Source organism: Leucoraja erinacea, chromosome 1 (genome assembly GCF_028641065.1).
Source record: "Leucoraja erinacea ecotype New England chromosome 1, Leri_hhj_1, whole genome shotgun sequence".
Taxonomy (NCBI): domain Eukaryota; kingdom Metazoa; phylum Chordata; class Chondrichthyes; order Rajiformes; family Rajidae; genus Leucoraja; species Leucoraja erinaceus.
In genome coordinates, this window is record NC_073377.1 from 167,993,783 (window position 1) to 168,012,749 (window position 18,967).

Below are 18,967 nucleotides of genomic sequence, written 5' to 3' on the forward strand. Positions count from 1 at the left end.
GTGGGGTTCCACAGGGAATTTGTGCTGGGACCTCCACGTTTGTGCTATATATACACACACGACTTGGATATAAATGTAGATGGGTGGTTTAGTGCTTGTTCAGACAACACCAAAATTGGTGAAATTGCAGACAGTGAAGTTTGGCCGTCAAAGGACATCACACGAGGTTCCAGGACGTTGTCACACTAGCAATGTCGATAGAAAATGCAAGTTGACACGTCAACGCTGTGGCATTGTCAGAAGTATAAGTAGTACAGACTTACAAAGAACTTACTGCATAGAAGTACTTACAAAATTCTTAAGGGGTCGGACAGGCTAGATGCAGGAAGATTGATCCCGATGTTGGGGAAGTCCAGAACAAGGGGTCACACACAGTTTAAGGATAAGGGGGAAATATTTTAGGACCGAGATGAGAAAAACATTTTTCACACAGAGAGTGGTGAATCTGTGGAACTCTCTGCCACAGAAGGTAGTTGAGGCCACACAGTTCTTTGGCTATATTTAAGAGGGAGTTTGATGTGGCCCTTGTGGCTAAGGGGATCAGGGGGTATGGAGAGAAGGCAGGTACAGGATACTGAGTTGGATGATCAGCCATGATCATATTGAATGGCGGTGCAGGCTCGAAGGGCCGAATGGCCTACTCCTGCACCTATTGTCTATGTTTCTATAACTCTAGAAATCCTGCACTGAAATACAGCATTTTCACCTTTTTTTTTGCTAAACTAACTACAGAGGAATGATTTTCTTCAATGTAACAGGATGAAAGAAAATGGGCCAACATGACAACACAGGTAGTAGACCCCCAGTCTCACAGCGCCAGAAACACAGCTTCAATCCCCACTTGTGTGCTGTCTATGTGGAGTTTGCACACAGGGTTTCTTCCAGATCCTCCGGTTTCCTCCCAGATCCCAAAGACATGTGGTTTGTTAGGCATCTGTAATTTGCAAGTGGTAGAATCTGGAGGGAGTTGAGAATTGTGGGGAGATTAAGAAATGGGATTAAAGTTGGGTTTGTGTAAATGGATGGTTGATGCAGACTTGTTAAACCAAAGGGCTGCTTTTTTCTACGACTGTGACATGGCAAGTATCATGAGCAGAAACGTTACAGATCCGTGGATATTAGCACAGTAAAGGGCCTGTCCCACTTCGCCGCCATTTGCGCGCCATTTATGCGACCTGGTAGCGTGTGGGCGGCGTGGGACGGGCGCGTGGAGTGGAGGAGTGTGGAGTTGCGCGCGGTATCGCGGAAATCTTCGCACGCCACCGGCCTGTCACGTAAATGACGGCCAAGGTGGGACAGGGCGACGTTTCGGGTCGAGACCCTTCTTCAGACTGAAACATCATCCATTCCTTCTCTCCAGAGATGCTGCCGGTCCCGCTGAGTTACTCCTGCATTCTGTGTCTATCTTCAATTTAAACCAGCATCTGCAGTTCCTTCCCACACATTAATTTGGTCTGCAACTTGCTACTTTTCATTCACCTCTTTTTTTGAATAGGGGGCATTACATCTGCAGTTTTTCCGATTGCTACCACCACTCAAGAAACTGGAACATTTTAGAAAATCTCCATAAATATCCTAAACTGGGTAAATATCATAAACTGGGTCTTCAAATGACGCCACGTGCTCCAGGCGGCTGTGCGGACGCAAGATGGCGTGCGCGACTGTTGCACGTCAGTCACTACCGGCATGTCGCGTAAATGACGGCTACGTGTGACAGGTCCTTTACATGTTGTAGTCACATTACTCTAAGGTGCCATGAGAATTATGTGCTCAGAGCCACAAACTTAGAGCAATAACATCCAGAGTTGGCACCTTCCACCCGAGGGCACCAATTGCAGGGCAATACCCGAATGTCCCACCACAGATAGATAAAAGCCTTACACAGGTCAGACATCTGGCCCATCAGATTAGCCTCCTTGACACTATTCAGTTGCAGACTCACTGACTACACCTTACATCAGAATGGTTTCTTTAACTCAGGCTCAAAAATGGCAGGGCCTTTTCAGTAATACCTGCTCTTTTAGATATGTTCTGAGCCGTTGTACTGGAATCGACTTTGTTGTTGTGCATTCATGGAACTTAATACATGATGCTTACAAACACACAGACTGCAATATCATTTGCACGATTGTGCCAACTGCATTTCACAATTATGTGTATCTTTCAAATCTTTGCGTAATAGACTATAGACAATAGACAATAGGTGCAGGAGTAGAGGCCATTTGGCCATTCGAGCCAACACCGCCATTCAATGTGATCATGGCTGATCATCCCCAATCAGTACCCCGTTCCTGCCTTCTCCCCATATCCCCTGACTCCGCTATTTTTAAGAGCCCTATCTAGCTCCCTCTTGAAAGCATCCAGTGAACCTGCCTCCACTAAGGCAGATAATTCCACAGACTCACCAACTCTGCTAAAAAAAGTGTTTCCTCGTCTCCGTTCTAAATGGCTTACTCCTTATTCTTAAACTGTGTGGCCCCTGGTTCTGGACTCCCCCAACATCGGGAACATGTTTCCTGCCTCTAGCGTGTCCAAGCCCTTAACAATCTTAATAAAATGCAACAAATTATTTTTTTGGCCAATGTATATTTGTTATGAACCAAAATGTAGAATCTGAAATTAAATCTGAAAATATCAAATCAGGCAACACCCGTGGCAACAGCTTTGAGAATTTTGAATAAAGATATAATTCCTCTGCTTAGTTTGAGGCTTGTGTAAAAACTCCATTAGCTTTCTGAAAAACCAGATCATTCTTTATTTTTGTCAGCATTTTTCGTTGAATCAAATCCACAATCAGATTTTGTGGGTATTTACTGCCTTCATGTTTGGACTTGCTGTGTATATTTGGCTGGCATTTTTACATTTCCAACAATTTGCACTACACCTCAAGAGTGATCTATTGTCAATTAAGTACTTCAGGTGTACTGGAGATGGTAAAGGCATTATATATGGGTGAGTTCTTCTCTTAATTCAGGCGTCTAATACAAAGGAGAGCATTGCAACTTTTTTTCTTCCCACCACCACCACTACCACAAAGTTACCACAGAACAGACTTAATCCGAGCAACATTTCCATTCCAACTGGTTTGATGAGAGATACAAACAAGAGTGAGAGACGGTCACCTCTAGACACCCCGACAAGTTTGAATAACAAAAGATAGTTCCAGTTTTCAGAGCAAGTTTCAATAGCGAGACACTGTCTTCTGCAAGTAGTTAACTCCACAGGAAACAGTTGGGCATAAAACTTTGTACAGCCCAGACTTACTGATGTTGAACCAAAAACCAAATCCTCTTTGAGTTAAAGAGGGAACTGCAGATGCTGGAGAATCGAAGGTTACACAGAAAAGCTGGAGAAACTCAGCGGGTGCAGCAGCATCTGAAGAAGTCTGAGGTCTGAAGAAGGGTTTCGGCCCGAAACGTTGCCTATTTCCTTCGCTCCATAGATGCTGCTGCACCCGCTGAGTTTCTCCAGCTTTTCTGTGTAACCCTCTTTGAGTTATATTGTTAATAAATTGAATATGCACAGCAGGGATATGCTCTCTGAAGAAATGTTCTGCCAACCCAGCACACTTCAAAAGTGTGGAATTGCTACCAAATATCCACGTGAAAGCAGTTTTTTAAAATCTGACTTCCTCTTGTCTTTTGCGCTACTAATTTAGCGAGAAGTGGCACAACCACAGCAAAAATCAAAGCAGGTTTAAAGTCTCCAGCCGGAAAAAAAATATTTTCTAAATCTGCAGTAAATAATTAGCCCATTAACTGTGCAAATATGTAGGCTGGAGCATGCAGAGGTTTGCATACTTGGATTTTCAAAATCTGCTGACTTGCCATATCTGCTGGCCTTTACAAGTTTCCAACGTGACATTCAGTCTGCCTGAAGTCGCTTGTACAAATCACTTCAACTGCTGAAAAGTTGATGAGAACTCTACAAACCTCTACAAGAGTCATACTTTTTTTTTATTTTTGCAGAGACGATTAAAATGCATTTTAATCCTGGGGATTGTGTGTATCCCACAATTGATATCTGAACCTCAATTTAAAAAAAGTCAATTTCCCAGACACGGGAGATGCCTCTGGTAAATGGCTTCAACTCCTGACAGACACCTTTTTAGAACGTAAATGATCTCAAACTTTATCTGACAGGCTGCCAAAATGTTACAGCCAGAGTTATCTTGGAGATGAGGCAACAGTGACTATGCAGGAGGACATGCCCCTCTGATTTCCATACGTAACCAGCAGCTGCACCAACCTTCCACGTCTGTTTGTGGCATTGTATCTACAGGAAAATACACCTACACCCTTTCCACCTCAAATACACTGAGGCCAGGCAGCCAAGTTAATGGGTGTGTCCCACACACTGGAAACTTCATCCATGACACAGTCTGCTTGATTCAGCAAATTTCCCATCCCCACCCCCCAGAACATTATTTTTTTTAATTTAAAATTCAGTTTTCAAATGACAACAAATGGTTGTAAATATCAAAAACAAACGCAAGAGACCATAACACGAATACAGAATGTCAAACATCCAGAAAGGGTGGGATTATGGTGTAAACTACACACACACACACACACACAGTCTGTGCCAACGCTGGCAGCCACTCACTCCGACAGCTTGGACCTCAACAAAGCAGTTCACATAGTAACTCACAAGTCCTAGTTTGCATACAAACTAACTTAAAGTGACAGTACTGCAGTAGTTACTGCATTCACTCCAGCCAGTAACAGCATCGAAATATCACTGTTCCAAATGGAAAATTAGTTTGCCAGCCAATTTTAAATATGGATCACAACTTCACAATTGCAGTATTTTAGTTTAGATCTATTCAAAAGTATCATATTTCAAATGGGGTGGTGTGTGTGTTTTTTTTTTGTTTAATGAAACTTACGTAACGTCTCAACTTTTTCTCCGGTGGCGACTTCCTTAACCAGCCGCTGTAGACGATATCGCCGCCGCTCATCTTGGCGTTGAGGGTGTATGCGGCGCGAATGACTGCTGATAGCAAAAGCAGGGTGAAGCCTCAACACTGCCCAGGACGTGGGAGACAAAGTTCCCAGCCCAGGTACACACACACACACACACACTCTCTCCTTCTCCCACTTCTTCTCCTTGTCCAATTCCCAGCTCAGCAATGTGGGACAAGGGGTTGGGTGGGTGGTGGGACTTGGCAGCGGTGGTGCAGACCCTGACTCTCCCTAGCCCAGACTGGCCACTCTCTCTCCCTCTCCCTCTCTCCCCCCGGGGAGATACTTGGCAGCTTCGCTCCCGGCGCCGACAACTCGACACCAGACCTTCCCAACACAAAAGTAGCGACTCCAACCGATCCGGCTGCTCCGTGACGCCAAGCTACGTGTTCCAGCAGCAAGAGAGGAGGGATCATTGCACGGAATTGTGGGGCTGTGTAGTTTTACAATCCTCTACACTGATCTTGGAGCGAAGTAACTGCAAGCAGCAACTCCTCCAGAGCAAAGATCCTATAGCGGAGCAAGATAGACCGAGCACTACTGCTAAATGCACTGGGCTGACGTGTAGTACACAACCTGGGCATTTGTTTCATCCATGTCAGTAACCAGACCCGACCCGACTCCCAGTGTAATCAACATTGGTGTCTGTGTGTGTGTGTGTGTGTGTGTGTGTGTGTGTCATAGGGTTAGATTCATAATTCTGTTAATTCTTGTTAAAGAATAAAATGTTGACTCTGGGCATTTCATTTTTTAATGTGTTTTTTAAAAATCATTTCTTTTTAAACGGCTCGTGTGTGCTGTGTGTGAGTTGATGTTGTATCACACTTGCACTCTGTAATGCATTCATCTAATCACACTGTTCACAACTGCAGTATTTGGGGAGAATAATAGCAACATGCAGATTCCAGTTGCTCTAGCCCTGGAATGTTACTTAATGTTTTTTGTGTGTCGATGGAGTTGTTTGTCAACAATAACACGGGTCTGGTCTTCCCAATAGCCAGATCCGCTGTAGGATCTTATGCTCCAGAGCCTCTGCCTCTGTGACACTTCGGCAAACCAGACCGGAGTTCCTGGGTATTTAGTACCTGGCTTGGAAAACGTTGCAAAGGAATCCTCACCCTGACGGTTGGAGAGCGGGCCTGTGTGTATACTGTATATCAACAGATTCTCCCACTGCTAACTCAGCCAGTAGGAAGTATAACATCCGTGCCTTCACATTCAATCTAGAGGTGGAATTGCAAAGGGTCAGTTCGCCATTCATGTTGGACTACAATTCCCAGCAGCGTTGCGTTCCCAGCTTCTGGGTATTGGGGCCATCCTTAGTTTTCACAAAACAAGCTGATAATATATAGCAGTGGGGAGGGAGAGGGTGAAATCAATGCTACATTTTACACACAATAATACCAACTGCGATCTATCCAAAACCTAACAATGTAATACCCCACCATGTTTTTACGTGACATTTGAAGGCAAAGCAGACGCACACATTTAGATGTTAGTAAACTGAACTTTTTCCAAAGTGAAAAGTTTTTCAAAAAAAGTTTTGGCTTTGAATGCGAGCTGGCTCTGCCACCCAGTTCGTTAGTGGGCTGTGTCGTGAGAAGATTGTTAGCCTCTCTGGGAGAAGAATTCGCGGAATGCGGATCGCGCAAATTCCTAGCGCTTGCTGGAAGGTGGAAGAAACTCTCTGGAGTGTGTAGTGGAAAGTCACAAGATCGCAAGATGACCGTGGAGCTGGAAGGCCATCCCGGCTTATTTGTGGCTTATTCGGCCAGAAAAGGAACCCCTTCCTTAACGTTCTCCCCCCCTTTCTACTTGCCCCCACCGCCCCCAATCAAACAAGCCTAAACAAGAAGCTGGCTTATCTGGTTCAGGATATGCTTACACTGACCCGGAAGGCACGCTCTAGAAAGGGGATCCTTTGGGAAATTAATTTTGCTGATGGATCAGGGAATGAACGCGTTTCGGGAACAGAAAGCTGATTTATAAAATATACAGATTTATAAGAGATGGAACCAAAACTACACACTACCCCATCTACACAATGTGCTTAAATAAATCGAAGCAGAAGTGTACGTTTCTAAATAGCATTGCCACGGTACTTTAAACCCCCCCCCCAGAGGGGTTGGATTCTGAATTTAAAGCTGCTAAAGCTCATCATTCTCGCCTATTTAAAATAAAATTACAAGAAGTTCTACTGGACTTGGATGGGATGCTTAATTTAACAAGATATAGTCAGGAAACTGGCTGGAAATATGTGCTGCATCAGATTATACAAGGGCACAGTGAGTGGATGGTGCCATTAAAACGATTGCTGAAAAATCCTTTATTCTGTATCCGACATGCTGCCAAATTCAATAATTGATTTACTTATCCAAGTGACAACTGTAGCATTCTTCAAAGAAAATAATGTGTATTTTTACACCATAAACTAAAATAAAAACGTGTTTTATTTATTGTTTTAATGTAAACCGTGTGGGGAAACTTTGTCACGTTAAGGGTTTATTTTCATAACATCAATGTAAATTAATACATTCAGCAAAATGTAACAAAGAGAATGTTGGTTGTGTTTCATAAGGGTTGCTTTGGCAAATCGTGCAGCCCAGTTATTCAGCTAGACACATTTGGAATGTTTTGCAAAATTCGGGAACCTGCTTTTGTTGCATCTTGTTGGATGTTATGTCCAGAAAGGTTACTAATGGCAGAAGCCAATGCAACACAGACAGCTACATCATTAGTTTGTTTATGTGACATTTCAACAAACATCCAAAAAGCCCATTTAATTTACTCTACAGAACGTAAGGACAAAAAGATGAGAGAACCTCAAGCCTGCAGTGCCATTATATAAGATTACAATAGATATGATTGTTCTGAATCCACTTCCCTGCCTGGGACGCAGAACTCCTGTCCTCTTACAGTAAAACAACCCCCCTCACTCAGCCTTGAATGTATGTAATTACAGCATCCACAGCAAGCAATTTCAAAGATTCACTGCTCTCTAAGGACAATACATCTTCCTCGTCTTAAATGGGTGACCCGTTACCCTGAAAATACCCAAAGTATAGATTCTTCTCACTGTGTACCTGTTAAATCCACCAGAATCTCATGTTTAACTCCAGATCCAACCTATGAATCTTTCCTCATAAAAGACTGCATTTTCCTCACAATTCAGTCTATTAAATTAACATTGCCTCAGAGGGCGGTGGAGGCAGGTTCTCTGGATGCTTTCAAGAGAGAGCTAGATAGGGCTCTTAAAAACAGCAGAGTCGGGGGATATGGGGAGAAGGCAGGAACGGGGTACTGATTGGGGATGATCAGCCATGATCACATTGAATGGCGGTGCTGGCTCGAAGGGCCAAATGGCCTACTCCTGCACCTATTGCCTGTTGTCTATTGCCGAAAAAAATTTGTATCGTCCATCCGGCCACGACAAGGACCAATATTCCATTTACCTTCACAACCACTTATTCTACTTGCCTGCTAAGATTTTTTTTATTCTTGCTTTGGCACAATGAGATACCTCAAAAGAAGGAAGTAAAAGAGGGGGAGCAATTGCATTACTAATCATGGTGAATGTTTCATCTACACTTGGAGAGGACACACTGCAGAGTTCATCCACTGAGACAATAGAAGTGAAGCATAAAATAAGAAATATGCAATCACTCTGAACGGATTATACTACAGGCCCCCCTATAGCCAGCGATAGAGCAACAGAGATGTTGACAGATTATGGACAGGTCCAAAAGCAACACTGGATGGGCGGCGCGACTCTCGTCAGCAGCGGCCTCTGCAGTCCGTCTGTTTTTTAAATTATTTTCTGTTTCGTTTAAATGTAGTTTTAAATTATTTTTTGTCGGGGTATGTGTGTGGGGGGCGGTGGGGGGGGGGTGAAATCTAAATTATTTCCTCTGCACGGGAGACCCGACCTTTTCTTTGTCGGGTCTCCGTTGTCGTTGGGGCTGCCACGTGGAGCGGCCTCCGGCAGGAACGACCTGGGGCTCCAGTCGCGGAGCTGCGGAAGACTCACCTTCACGGAGCTGGCCGAGTCCGGAGCGGGTGGAGCTGTGGTGGAGCGCTGCTGTGGCCCGACCCCCGGAGTTTCGGAAGCTCCTACCGCAGGTCTGTGGACTGAAATACCGGGAGCCCGCGGGTCCCTGGAGGGCGACCGCTTTTCGGGGCTTCCGCAACGGCGACTTCTCACGCCCGAGTTGCGGGGTTGAAGATTACCTGGAGCAGGGCCTTACATTACCGCCCCGCGTGGCTTGGAATTGCCGCGGGACTTTGTGAGCGCCCGCCGGGGGCTCCAACACCAAGACCCGGTGCTTGGCCTTGCATCACCCGGCGTGGCTTTAATGGCCGCGGGACATTTAACATCGCCCGCTGGGGGCTTTGACTCTGTCTTTGACTCTGACATGGGGGAGAGGGGAGTGCAGGGGAGAGATATGTTTTTTTTTACTTCCTTCACAGCGAGGAGAAGATGCGCTGTGAAGGATGTTTGTGTAAATTGTGTTGTGTCTTGGGTCTTTTTCGTTTTGTATGTATGACTGCAGAAACGACATTTCGTTTGGACCTCAACGGGGTCCAAACGACAAATAAATTGTATTGTATTGTATTGGGCGGCATTAACTTCCCCAATATTGATTGTGACCTCTTTAGAACAAGAGGCTTAGAAAGGACAGGATTTTTCAGCTGCATCCAAGAGACTTTCTTGAAACCGAGTGAAGAAAGCCAATGGCATGTTGGCCTTAATAACAAGAGGAATCGAATATAGGAGCAAAGAGGTCCTTCTGTAGTTGTACAGAGCCCCAGTGAGACCACACCTGGAGTATTGTGTGCAGTTTTGGTCCCCTAATTTGAGGAAGGACATTCTTGCTATTGAGGGAGCCCAGCGTAGGTTTACAAGGTTAATTCCCGGGATGGCGAGACTGACATATGCTGAGAGAATCGAGCGGCTGGGCTTGTACACTCTGGAGTTTAGAAGGATGAGAGGGATTTTACTTCGGAGTCACGTGAGTGACTACGTGAAGAACCCCGCCAGGACGCATGCGTGTCATATCGCTACACGCATTGCGAAACGTCAGACGCGGTGGAAGGACGTTCCTCCGCGGCGGCAGTTATTAAAGCCGCTAATTGCAGGTAAGCGTTTACTCTGCGGTTTCCTTTCCCAACTACAGGCAGGGAAATGGAGAAAGCAAAGTAGACAAGGGCTGCGACAAAGCTGGTGAGGGAGGACCGTGGAGTAGCGGGCAGCCAGCGAGAGCAGCCGACGGCACTTGGATCACCCGTAGTGAGATCAGCTGTGCCCGTTGCTGCCGCTGCACCGGCCAAATCCACGCGGCCGGGCGGCAAGGCAAAATACACATCTAACAAGGTCGTGCACTCGGCCGGGCGGCCAGCGACCGAGAGCGCTGGAGCCGGATGGAGCGGTGTGTGGAGCATTTGCTCCAACGTGACAGACTCCGGGAGATGGAGTCGGGTCACTGTGGGCCCTATGCCCAGGACCGGCCTCAGCATGTGGTGGTAAATGGTTTTAAATCCAAGAACATGATTTTAAACACTGGTGTACCCAGGGTTGTGTCTTATCACCGATTTTATTTTCCATCTACACAAACAACACAACAAACAATAACAGTGACATTTCCCTTTTTAAGTATGCAGACGATATGGCCCTGGTGGCCCAAATCAAGGATCACACTTCTCTGGCTGCCTACTATCAGCAGGTCAACACCCTGATGCTGTGGATCAAACAGAGCTCTCTGGAGCTTAACATCTCCAAGACCAAGGAGCTGTGTTGTGGGGGGAGGCGAACATCTTCCCCTCAACCTCTCTTTCAACCTCTGAGGCTGAATGGGCAGACAGTTGAGCAGGTAGAGGCCTTTAGATACCTGGGCACAGAGATTGACACCCGCCTGTCCTTCTCCCAGCACACAGACTCTGTGTACAAGAAGGCACAGCAACGCCTGTTCCTGCTGAGGAAACTCGGGAGCTTTGATGTCAGACAGGACATTTTAACAGCTGTCTATAAATCACTTATAGAATCTGTACTCACCTTTAACATCACATCCTGGTTCACCCTCACCTCTGTCAAAGACAAATCAAAGCTTTCCCGGATCATCAATCAGGCAAGCAAAATAACTGGCAAAACTGGCAAAATCAATGATCAGTACTCCATACCCAGGCAGTTAAAAGGAAAGCCAACCTCATTACACAGGATCCCACCCACCCCCTGCACAAGTCTTTCCAACTTCTGCCATCAGGCCGCCGATATAAAGTCCCTCTATCCAAGAAAAACATCCACAAAAACTCATTCATACCCATCGCCATAAACAGCTTAAATAAAAAATGAACAATGGACAAATTAACCCTGACGCATTGTCACTTTACACGTATCCACAACTTTTATCTTGTCTATCTTTACAGTTTTTAATTTTTATATTTGCTTTTAAGATCGATACACACTGTGTGTGCTCGCAGAAATCTGTGTTGTATGACTGCTTATCAGTACATTGTCCTGTCTGTATGTTGAGCCACGTCAAAGAAGAGTTTCTGTTACGACAGACAATAAAGTTTTCTGAATCTGAATCTGAATCTGAATGATAAACCCACAGCAGCACCTTTTCAAGGGCTGCATAGTGTTTCCACCTCACCGGAGGGGAGCACTGCGGGTCAGTTCTGGGCTGGCCTGGAAGAGGGGTCCGCAGAAGGACAGACAAGTGTGCATGGGGTGCGGGAAAAAGAGAACTTGCTGGACATGGGGGCCAATTTTATACAGCCGGAACAGACTGGACAAAATCTGGAGCCAAAGCTTGCTGCCAGTATAGACTACATGTCACTAAACCAGTTACATGAACAGGCTGTACAGGACACCACAGGAAGACATCTGGCACCGGGCAATTGCATTTCCCTGAATGTTCCAATTATCAACGACTGTATATGGAAACACATTGGAACAGGGGTCAGGACTATGGATGTGAAATTGCAAAAAGTACTAAAATTGCTGACCGCAGGGATAACAGCATTTGCCCGTACAGTGGACAACAGGAATATGTCCCAGGACCAACAAGATGCACTGGCACTATTCTGCAACACCCAGCACAAAATAAATAACATCAGGAAAAGTGCCATTCAACCGACATTGAACCCAAAATTTGCGGGACTGTGCAAACCTGGGGCCACAAAACCACCAATTCTCTTGTTCGGTGGCAACCTATCGAAGCAGGTAAAAGAGCTCGATGAGGAAGCCAAAACCTTGGGATTAATAAAAGGAACACCAACAAAAACCCACTACAGCCAAAGACAGCACCCCTACGCACCCACCAGCAGAACTGGTGAAAGCTCGAAGGCACGGTATGTCAAACATGAGTCTTTTTTAGGCCATGGCCCAGGCCGGCCTTCTTGGAAGATGCGGGGAACCCCAATGCCAACACCAACCAAACCGAAAAACCAGGCACCAGCGCAACAACAGCGGAAGAACTACAAGAAAAAGTAAACTTGCCACTGGTAACAATGGAGGTAGGTGGGTCTGGTTCCCTAAAAGATATGGAGAGCATGGGTGTTGGGGGGAGACTACACTGGTTTTTGAATGCATGGAGCATGCTAACAACCGATACTTACATCTTAAACAGTATCCAGGGGTATACAATAGAGTTTATACACGAGTACAGCCCTCCAGTTCAACATAGACCGAACCGAGTGTTCGTACTCTCTGATAAAGAAAAATCAGAGGCACAAGCTGAACTGGAGCGGCTTTACATAAAAGGTGTAATTGAGAAAACTCAACACGAACCATTAGAATTTGTGTCCAATATTTTTACCAAAACCAAAAAAGATGGTGGTTGTCGCATCATCATAGATCTGACAAAATTAAATACATTTGTACAATATATTCACTTCAAAATGGAAACCTTTGTTACTGCTAAATAATTAATTTCCAAAGGGTACTACATGGCCAGCATCGATTTAAAAGATGCTTACTGTTCAGTACCCATACGAGGTGACCACAGATGTTACTTAAAATTCAACTTGATGGGACAACCCTGGCAATATAAAGCACTGCCAAATGAGCTATCATCAGCCCCCAGGCTGTTCACGAAAATCTTAAAACCAGCCCTAGCGTTTCTACGGAAACATAATCACATGGTTATGGCATATTTAGATGACATACTCATAGTGGGCATAACTTTGGAATTGGCCATACAAACTGTAACAGCCACAAAACAGTTATTTGAAAAACTGGGATTTATCATCCATCCAGTTAAATCTAAACTAACACCGTCCACTACTATGGACTATTTGGGATTCACCATTGACTCAGTTCACATGACTGTGACTCTACCTAAGGGAAAGGCTAGAGATTTAATAGAGGCTTGCAACAACCTCATTGACATCAGAAATCCATCCATCAGATTGGTAGCAAAAGTAATTGGTAAAATGGTGGCTGCTTTCCCAGCCACACTACCTTTGGACCTCTACATTACCAAAACTTACAGAGAGCAAAAATACAAGCTCTCAAAATCAATGCAGGTCACTTTGACAGACCTATGAGACTACCAATCCAAGCCAAAACGGAACTACAATGGTGGATAGACAACCTCTGGTATTGTTCCAACCCAATCATTGTCAGTAACCCTTCTATGGTACTACAAACTGATGCCAGTGCACTTGGGTGGGGAGCCACCAATACCATCACCAGCTGTGGAGGTAGATGGATAGCACAGGAGGCATCTTTCTTACTCACACTGGGCATAAACTACTTGGAAATGTTGGGTGCATTCCATGGCCTTAAGTCATATTGTACTGGGTCATATCACCAGCATGTTAGACTACAGATAGACAATACCACTGTGGTAGCATACATCAACCATATGGGTGGCAACAAATCGATATCATGTGACAATCTCGCTAATTCAATTTGGCAATGGTGCATCCAGAGAGATATTTGGATATCAGCCACTTACCTACCAGGGAGACTAAATTTAGTGGCAGACACCAGGTCACGCAAATTTAATGAAAACACCGAATGGATGTTGAACAAAACGGTGTTTTCTGATATTACAGCAAAATATGGAACACCAGATATCGATCTATTTGCATCCAGACTAAACAACCAGATACCTAACTATGTTTCATGGGAACCAGATCCTGGGGCAGCAGCAACAAATGCATTTTCGCTGCATTGGGGGAAATTGTTTATTTAAGCATTCCCTCCTTTGTGCCTCATCAGTCGGGTATTAAGGAAAATACAACAAGACTCTGCGTCTGGTATTTTGGTAGAACCCGATTGGCCTACACAACCATGGTTCCCAGTGGTGCAAAACATGGTATTAGAACCATGTATTACCATCCCACATAGACCAGACTTGTTGCTACATCCCGTGACAGGGGATAGCCATCCATGCCATAAAAGCTTGAACCTGTTAATTTGTAAAGTTTAAAAACACCACTTCTACAACTGGGACTAACGGATCGAACAGCGAACATGATCTCGGCGGCCCAAAGACAATCAACTAAAAAACAATATCTGGTCTACATCAGGAAGTGGGAAATGTACTGTCATAAAAACAACATCACCAACAGAAACATGAACATCCCGTCTGTTCTGGAATATCTGGCAGGCCTCCACTGTGATGAGGGGCTCAGTTACAGTGCCATCAACAGTGCCAGAAGTGCCCTGTCGACTTACCTATGGCAAGGGACAGAGCGTTACACTGTAGGGACTCACCCACTGGTAACCAAGCTCATGAGGGGAATATTCAATACAAATCCCCCAAAAACCAGGTACAGGTGCACAACCTTTTATCCGGTGTTCCGGAAACCGAAAAACTCCGAAAACCGGCCATTTTATCCAGGATGTCGTCTGCACACCAAAGCTCGCGTTTGGCGCCAAACTTGACCCGAAACGACCCACGGTCAACCCAGGTTTGTACTACTGTAGCGGCTGCCTCCTCCCCGGAGATCGGGGAGACACTTAAACATCTGTAAATCATTGCTTAAATGTTAGTCAGTTAGTTTGGAGGGCTTTTATGTGAAGGGGTAAACTTTAATTCTTAGTCCCCTACCTGGTCGGAGAGACGGGGACCGATCAATGCCTTACCGGGTCGCCGTGCAGTAAGCTCCGCAGCGCTGTGGCCAGTGGGGCTGCGGGCGGCGCCAGTTGTAGCTCCGACCCCGGCAACTCTACCCCTGGCTGCGAGGTGCTCCAAATCCAGTGCCGCCCGCGGCCGGACGCCCCCCACCCCAGCTCCGCAAATGTTGGGAGTCGGCGGCGTCGCAGCGCTGGGATACCAGCGGGAAGCGGGCAATGCCTTACCGGGTCGCTGTGCGGTAAGCTCCAGGGCGCGGAGGCCGCCTTCTCCCAACATTCGCGGAGCTGGGGTGGGGGGCGTCCGACCGCGGGCGGCGCTGGATTTGGAGCGCCTTGCAGCCAGGGGTAGAGTTGCCGGGGTCGGAGCTACAACCGGCGCCGCCCGCGGCCGGATGGAGCCCCCAGCTCCGCGATGTTGGGAGTCGCCGACCAGGTAGGGAACTAAGAATTAAAGTTTCCCCCTTCACCCCCACCACATAAAATCCCTCCAAACTAACTGACTAACATTTATGCAATGATTTACAATGATTCCCTGTGTCCGGGGAGGAGGCAGTCGCTCCAGACTTTTCAAGCGGCCCGCGCTACCTACCTAATCTACGCTAAAAATCTTCCATTCGGAAATCCGAAAATGTCCGAAATCCGACAAGTGTCTGGTCCCAAGGCTTTTGGATAAAAGGTTGTGCACCTGTACTCCCAAATTTGGGATGTGAGCATTGTCCTGAAAACGCTCAGGAACTGGTCTCAGCATCAACTCTGTCCCTACACAGACTAACTTTGAAAACAGTCATGTTAATGGCACTGGTCACGGCACAGAGGGTTCAGTCATCAATGTCAGCAAGGTGCTGGAGGCCAGAATTAGAGGCCGTAGAACCGATCCCTGTGACACACCATTTCTTATATCTTGCCAACCAGAAAAAATCATGCCTTCTCTACATTTCTGGTTAGCCAGTAAATAATCTACTCATAATATATTCTTACAGCAGCAGCTAGTATTTTCCTCAATAATCTTTGATGTGCTATCTTATCAAAAGTCTTCTGGAAATCAGCATGTATTTATTTATTTATCTGTCTATTTATTTAAAAATAATAAATCCTAAATCTTTCTGGTAGTTTAGGGAATTCTCTTTTGTTCTTCTTCAATTTATCTTTTCACTTTATACTTCTTTTCTCTTTTTTTCAATTTTTCTTTTCTGTTTTCATTTTCATCATTTAGGTTATAAGGTTAAAAATGAAGCTGTCCAATAATTGTATAATTTTAGATGCCAAATGTTGTATCTCTGTACAATTGCTTCTAATAAAAATAAAATATATTAAAAAAAATAAGGAAATCAGCATGTTACTTTATCAAAGAATTCCATTAAGTTAAGAAACATTTAAAATTACAAAAGGACTGGACAAGCTAGAGATGCAGGAAAAATGTTCCCAGTGTTGGGCGAGTCCAGAACCAGGGGCCACACACAGTCTTAAAGAATTAAAAGGGAGGTCATTTAAGACTGAGGTGAGAAAAAACGTTTTCACCCAGAGAGTTGTGAATTTGTGGAATTCCCTGCCACAGAGGGCAGTGGAGGCCAAGTCACTGGATGGATTTAAGAGAGAATTAGATAGAGCTCTAGGGGCTAGTGGAGTCAAGGGATATGGGGAGAAGGCAGGCACGGGTTATTGATAGGGGACGATCAACCATGATCACAATGAATGGCGGTGCTGGCTCGAAGGGCCGAATGGCCTCCTCCTGCACCTATTGTCTATGTTTCTATGTAGTTGGGCAAACATGATTTTTTCCCCCACAAAACCACATTTGATGATGCCCGATGAATAAATGTTCATATTTTCCCCAGGGCAGACAGTGAGAACTGGTCTTCCGAGTCCCAATACTCTCATAGCATGTGCGGTGCTCTTTGACTTCCCTGTCACAGTGTGACAATTTGGGAGCAGTTTGTTCGATGTTTTTTTTCCTGCACCAGACCCTTCAGTTTTGGCAGAATCAGAGAAAGAGAGCAATTAGGAAAAAGAGTTTTGATTCCAACCGTGATGCTTCAAGAGAGGTCACGCTTGCCTCAGCCACTGTTCCCTCTTTGTTTAATCTTGCATTTGAATTTCAAAAGGGAATTTAAATATAAATGTTTTGCTCAGAGTTATAATTTTGTTTGAAATTTTCCCCCCAATATATACATATACATATATATATATATAGGATGTGTAGGAAGGAACTGTGGATGTTGGTTTACACCAAAAATAGACACAGAATGCTGGAGTAACTCAGCCCTCCCCTCCATATCTCTACCTTACCCCTCCATATCTCTAGACTCCCTCTCCCTTGACTCTCAGTCTGAAGAAACGTCACCCATTCTTTCTCTCCTGAGATACTGCCTGTCCCGCTGTTACTCCAGCATCTTGTGTCTATGCTTTATAAACACAGTCTTGTTGGACATGAGTGGCAGCTGGAAAATCTCACAACTCTGGAAGCAACAGTGGAAAGAAAAACAGTCCATGTGTCTGTTCTGAGACCCTTCAGCATTGAGAAAGGGAAAGGAATTAGTCTAGACTGTGCTTTCCTAACTCTAAATTAACTTCCCAGTTTAGGGTTGTTATCTCCATATGGAACTAATTCATACATCAAGGAGTTAATCAGAATATTAAAAAATCATCTCCTTGTGGCAATTGAATAAACTTCCTCATGTTCCCTCTTCACTTATTTCTTTTCTTCACTATTTTCTTTCTCTGTCTCTCACTCATGTTCACTAGCCTATCCTTCACGTTCTACAGCCTCTTTTTCCTTTTTCTCTTCTTATTTTTCTCTTTTAAAAAAAAAGAAAAAAGGAAGCTACAACACAATACAATACCTTTTATTTGTCATTTGAAACCTCACATGAGGTTCAAATGAAAATTTGGTTTCTGCAGCCATACAAGTAAAGAACCAAGACACACACCAACACAATTCACACAAACATCTATCACAGTGAATCTCCGCCTCACTGTGATGGAAGGCAAAGTCTTGTCTCTCCTCTGCTCTCCATTCCTCTCCCGAAGTCGAGGTCAAAGCCCCCGGCGGGCGCTAGCAAGTCCGCGGCCACTCAAAGCCACGCCGGGCGATGTAAGGCCCTGCCCGGGGTCTTGGTGTTGGAGCCCCCGGCGGGCGCTAGCAAGTCCGCGGCAAATTAAAGCCACGCTGGGCGTTGTACAGAGAATGTAATATGTTAACATAATTTTTGTACCACTGTATTGTACTTCTAATAAATATATATATTTTTTAAATTAAAAAAAAAGTTAATAAAAGTGAATGTACCTGGTCGCGCCTTGAAATTCTGGTTGTAGAATTATTTCAAGTTACAAGCTGGATTTCAGGGCAAGCAATACCTCTTCTGCTACCAATTATATGGACAGTCTATTCTTATCGTTGGTTTTTAGGGAAATCTACAAATCGTCAGATACGTTCTGCAACTTTTTTATCAATTACTGATGCAATCAAAATTATTCTCACCTCTGCCCATTTCTCCTGCTTTCCCATCTACCGTTTGCCTCTGTGGCCTGATTGCCAGTGACCTGCTGAGTCCCAATAGCTGCTGCATGTGTAAGTGTTCAGAAATCAAATCAGGTCACAGTAGAGTGAAATACATTCACCTGTGCTAAATCAACATGATTAGTTATCCACAGATGCTGCTGCACCCGCTGAGTTTCTCCAGCATTTTTGTGTTCCTATGATTAGTTGTCTCTTGGAAGAACTCCAGGAATGCCTCAAAAACATTCATCCTCCTATTTGGCAATGAGGATTGGCCTGTGGCAATCATCTGGATCAGCCCACCATGAAGGACAGCATCAAATGCTTTACTAAAGTCCATGTAGCCAACACATGGCCATACCCTCATCAAACATCTTCGTCACCTCCAAAAACAAAATCAAGTTAGTAAAGGGCCGGCCCCAC

The 18,967-nt window shown here is 45.0% G+C and overlaps 1 protein-coding gene across 1 annotated transcript in view; it reads right to left on the minus strand.

The window, feature by feature from the left end:
- gab1 (GRB2-associated binding protein 1) overlaps positions 1-5,547 on the minus strand; it is a 316,599-nt gene extending 311,052 nt beyond the window's left edge. Inside the window, exon 1 of the mRNA XM_055637022.1 lies at positions 4,889-5,547. Within this exon, the coding sequence (XP_055492997.1) occupies positions 4,889-4,960 (72 nt within the window). The 5' untranslated portion in view covers positions 4,961-5,547. The remainder of the gene's footprint in view (positions 1-4,888) is intronic.
- Positions 5,548-18,967: the final 13,420 nt, after the last annotated feature.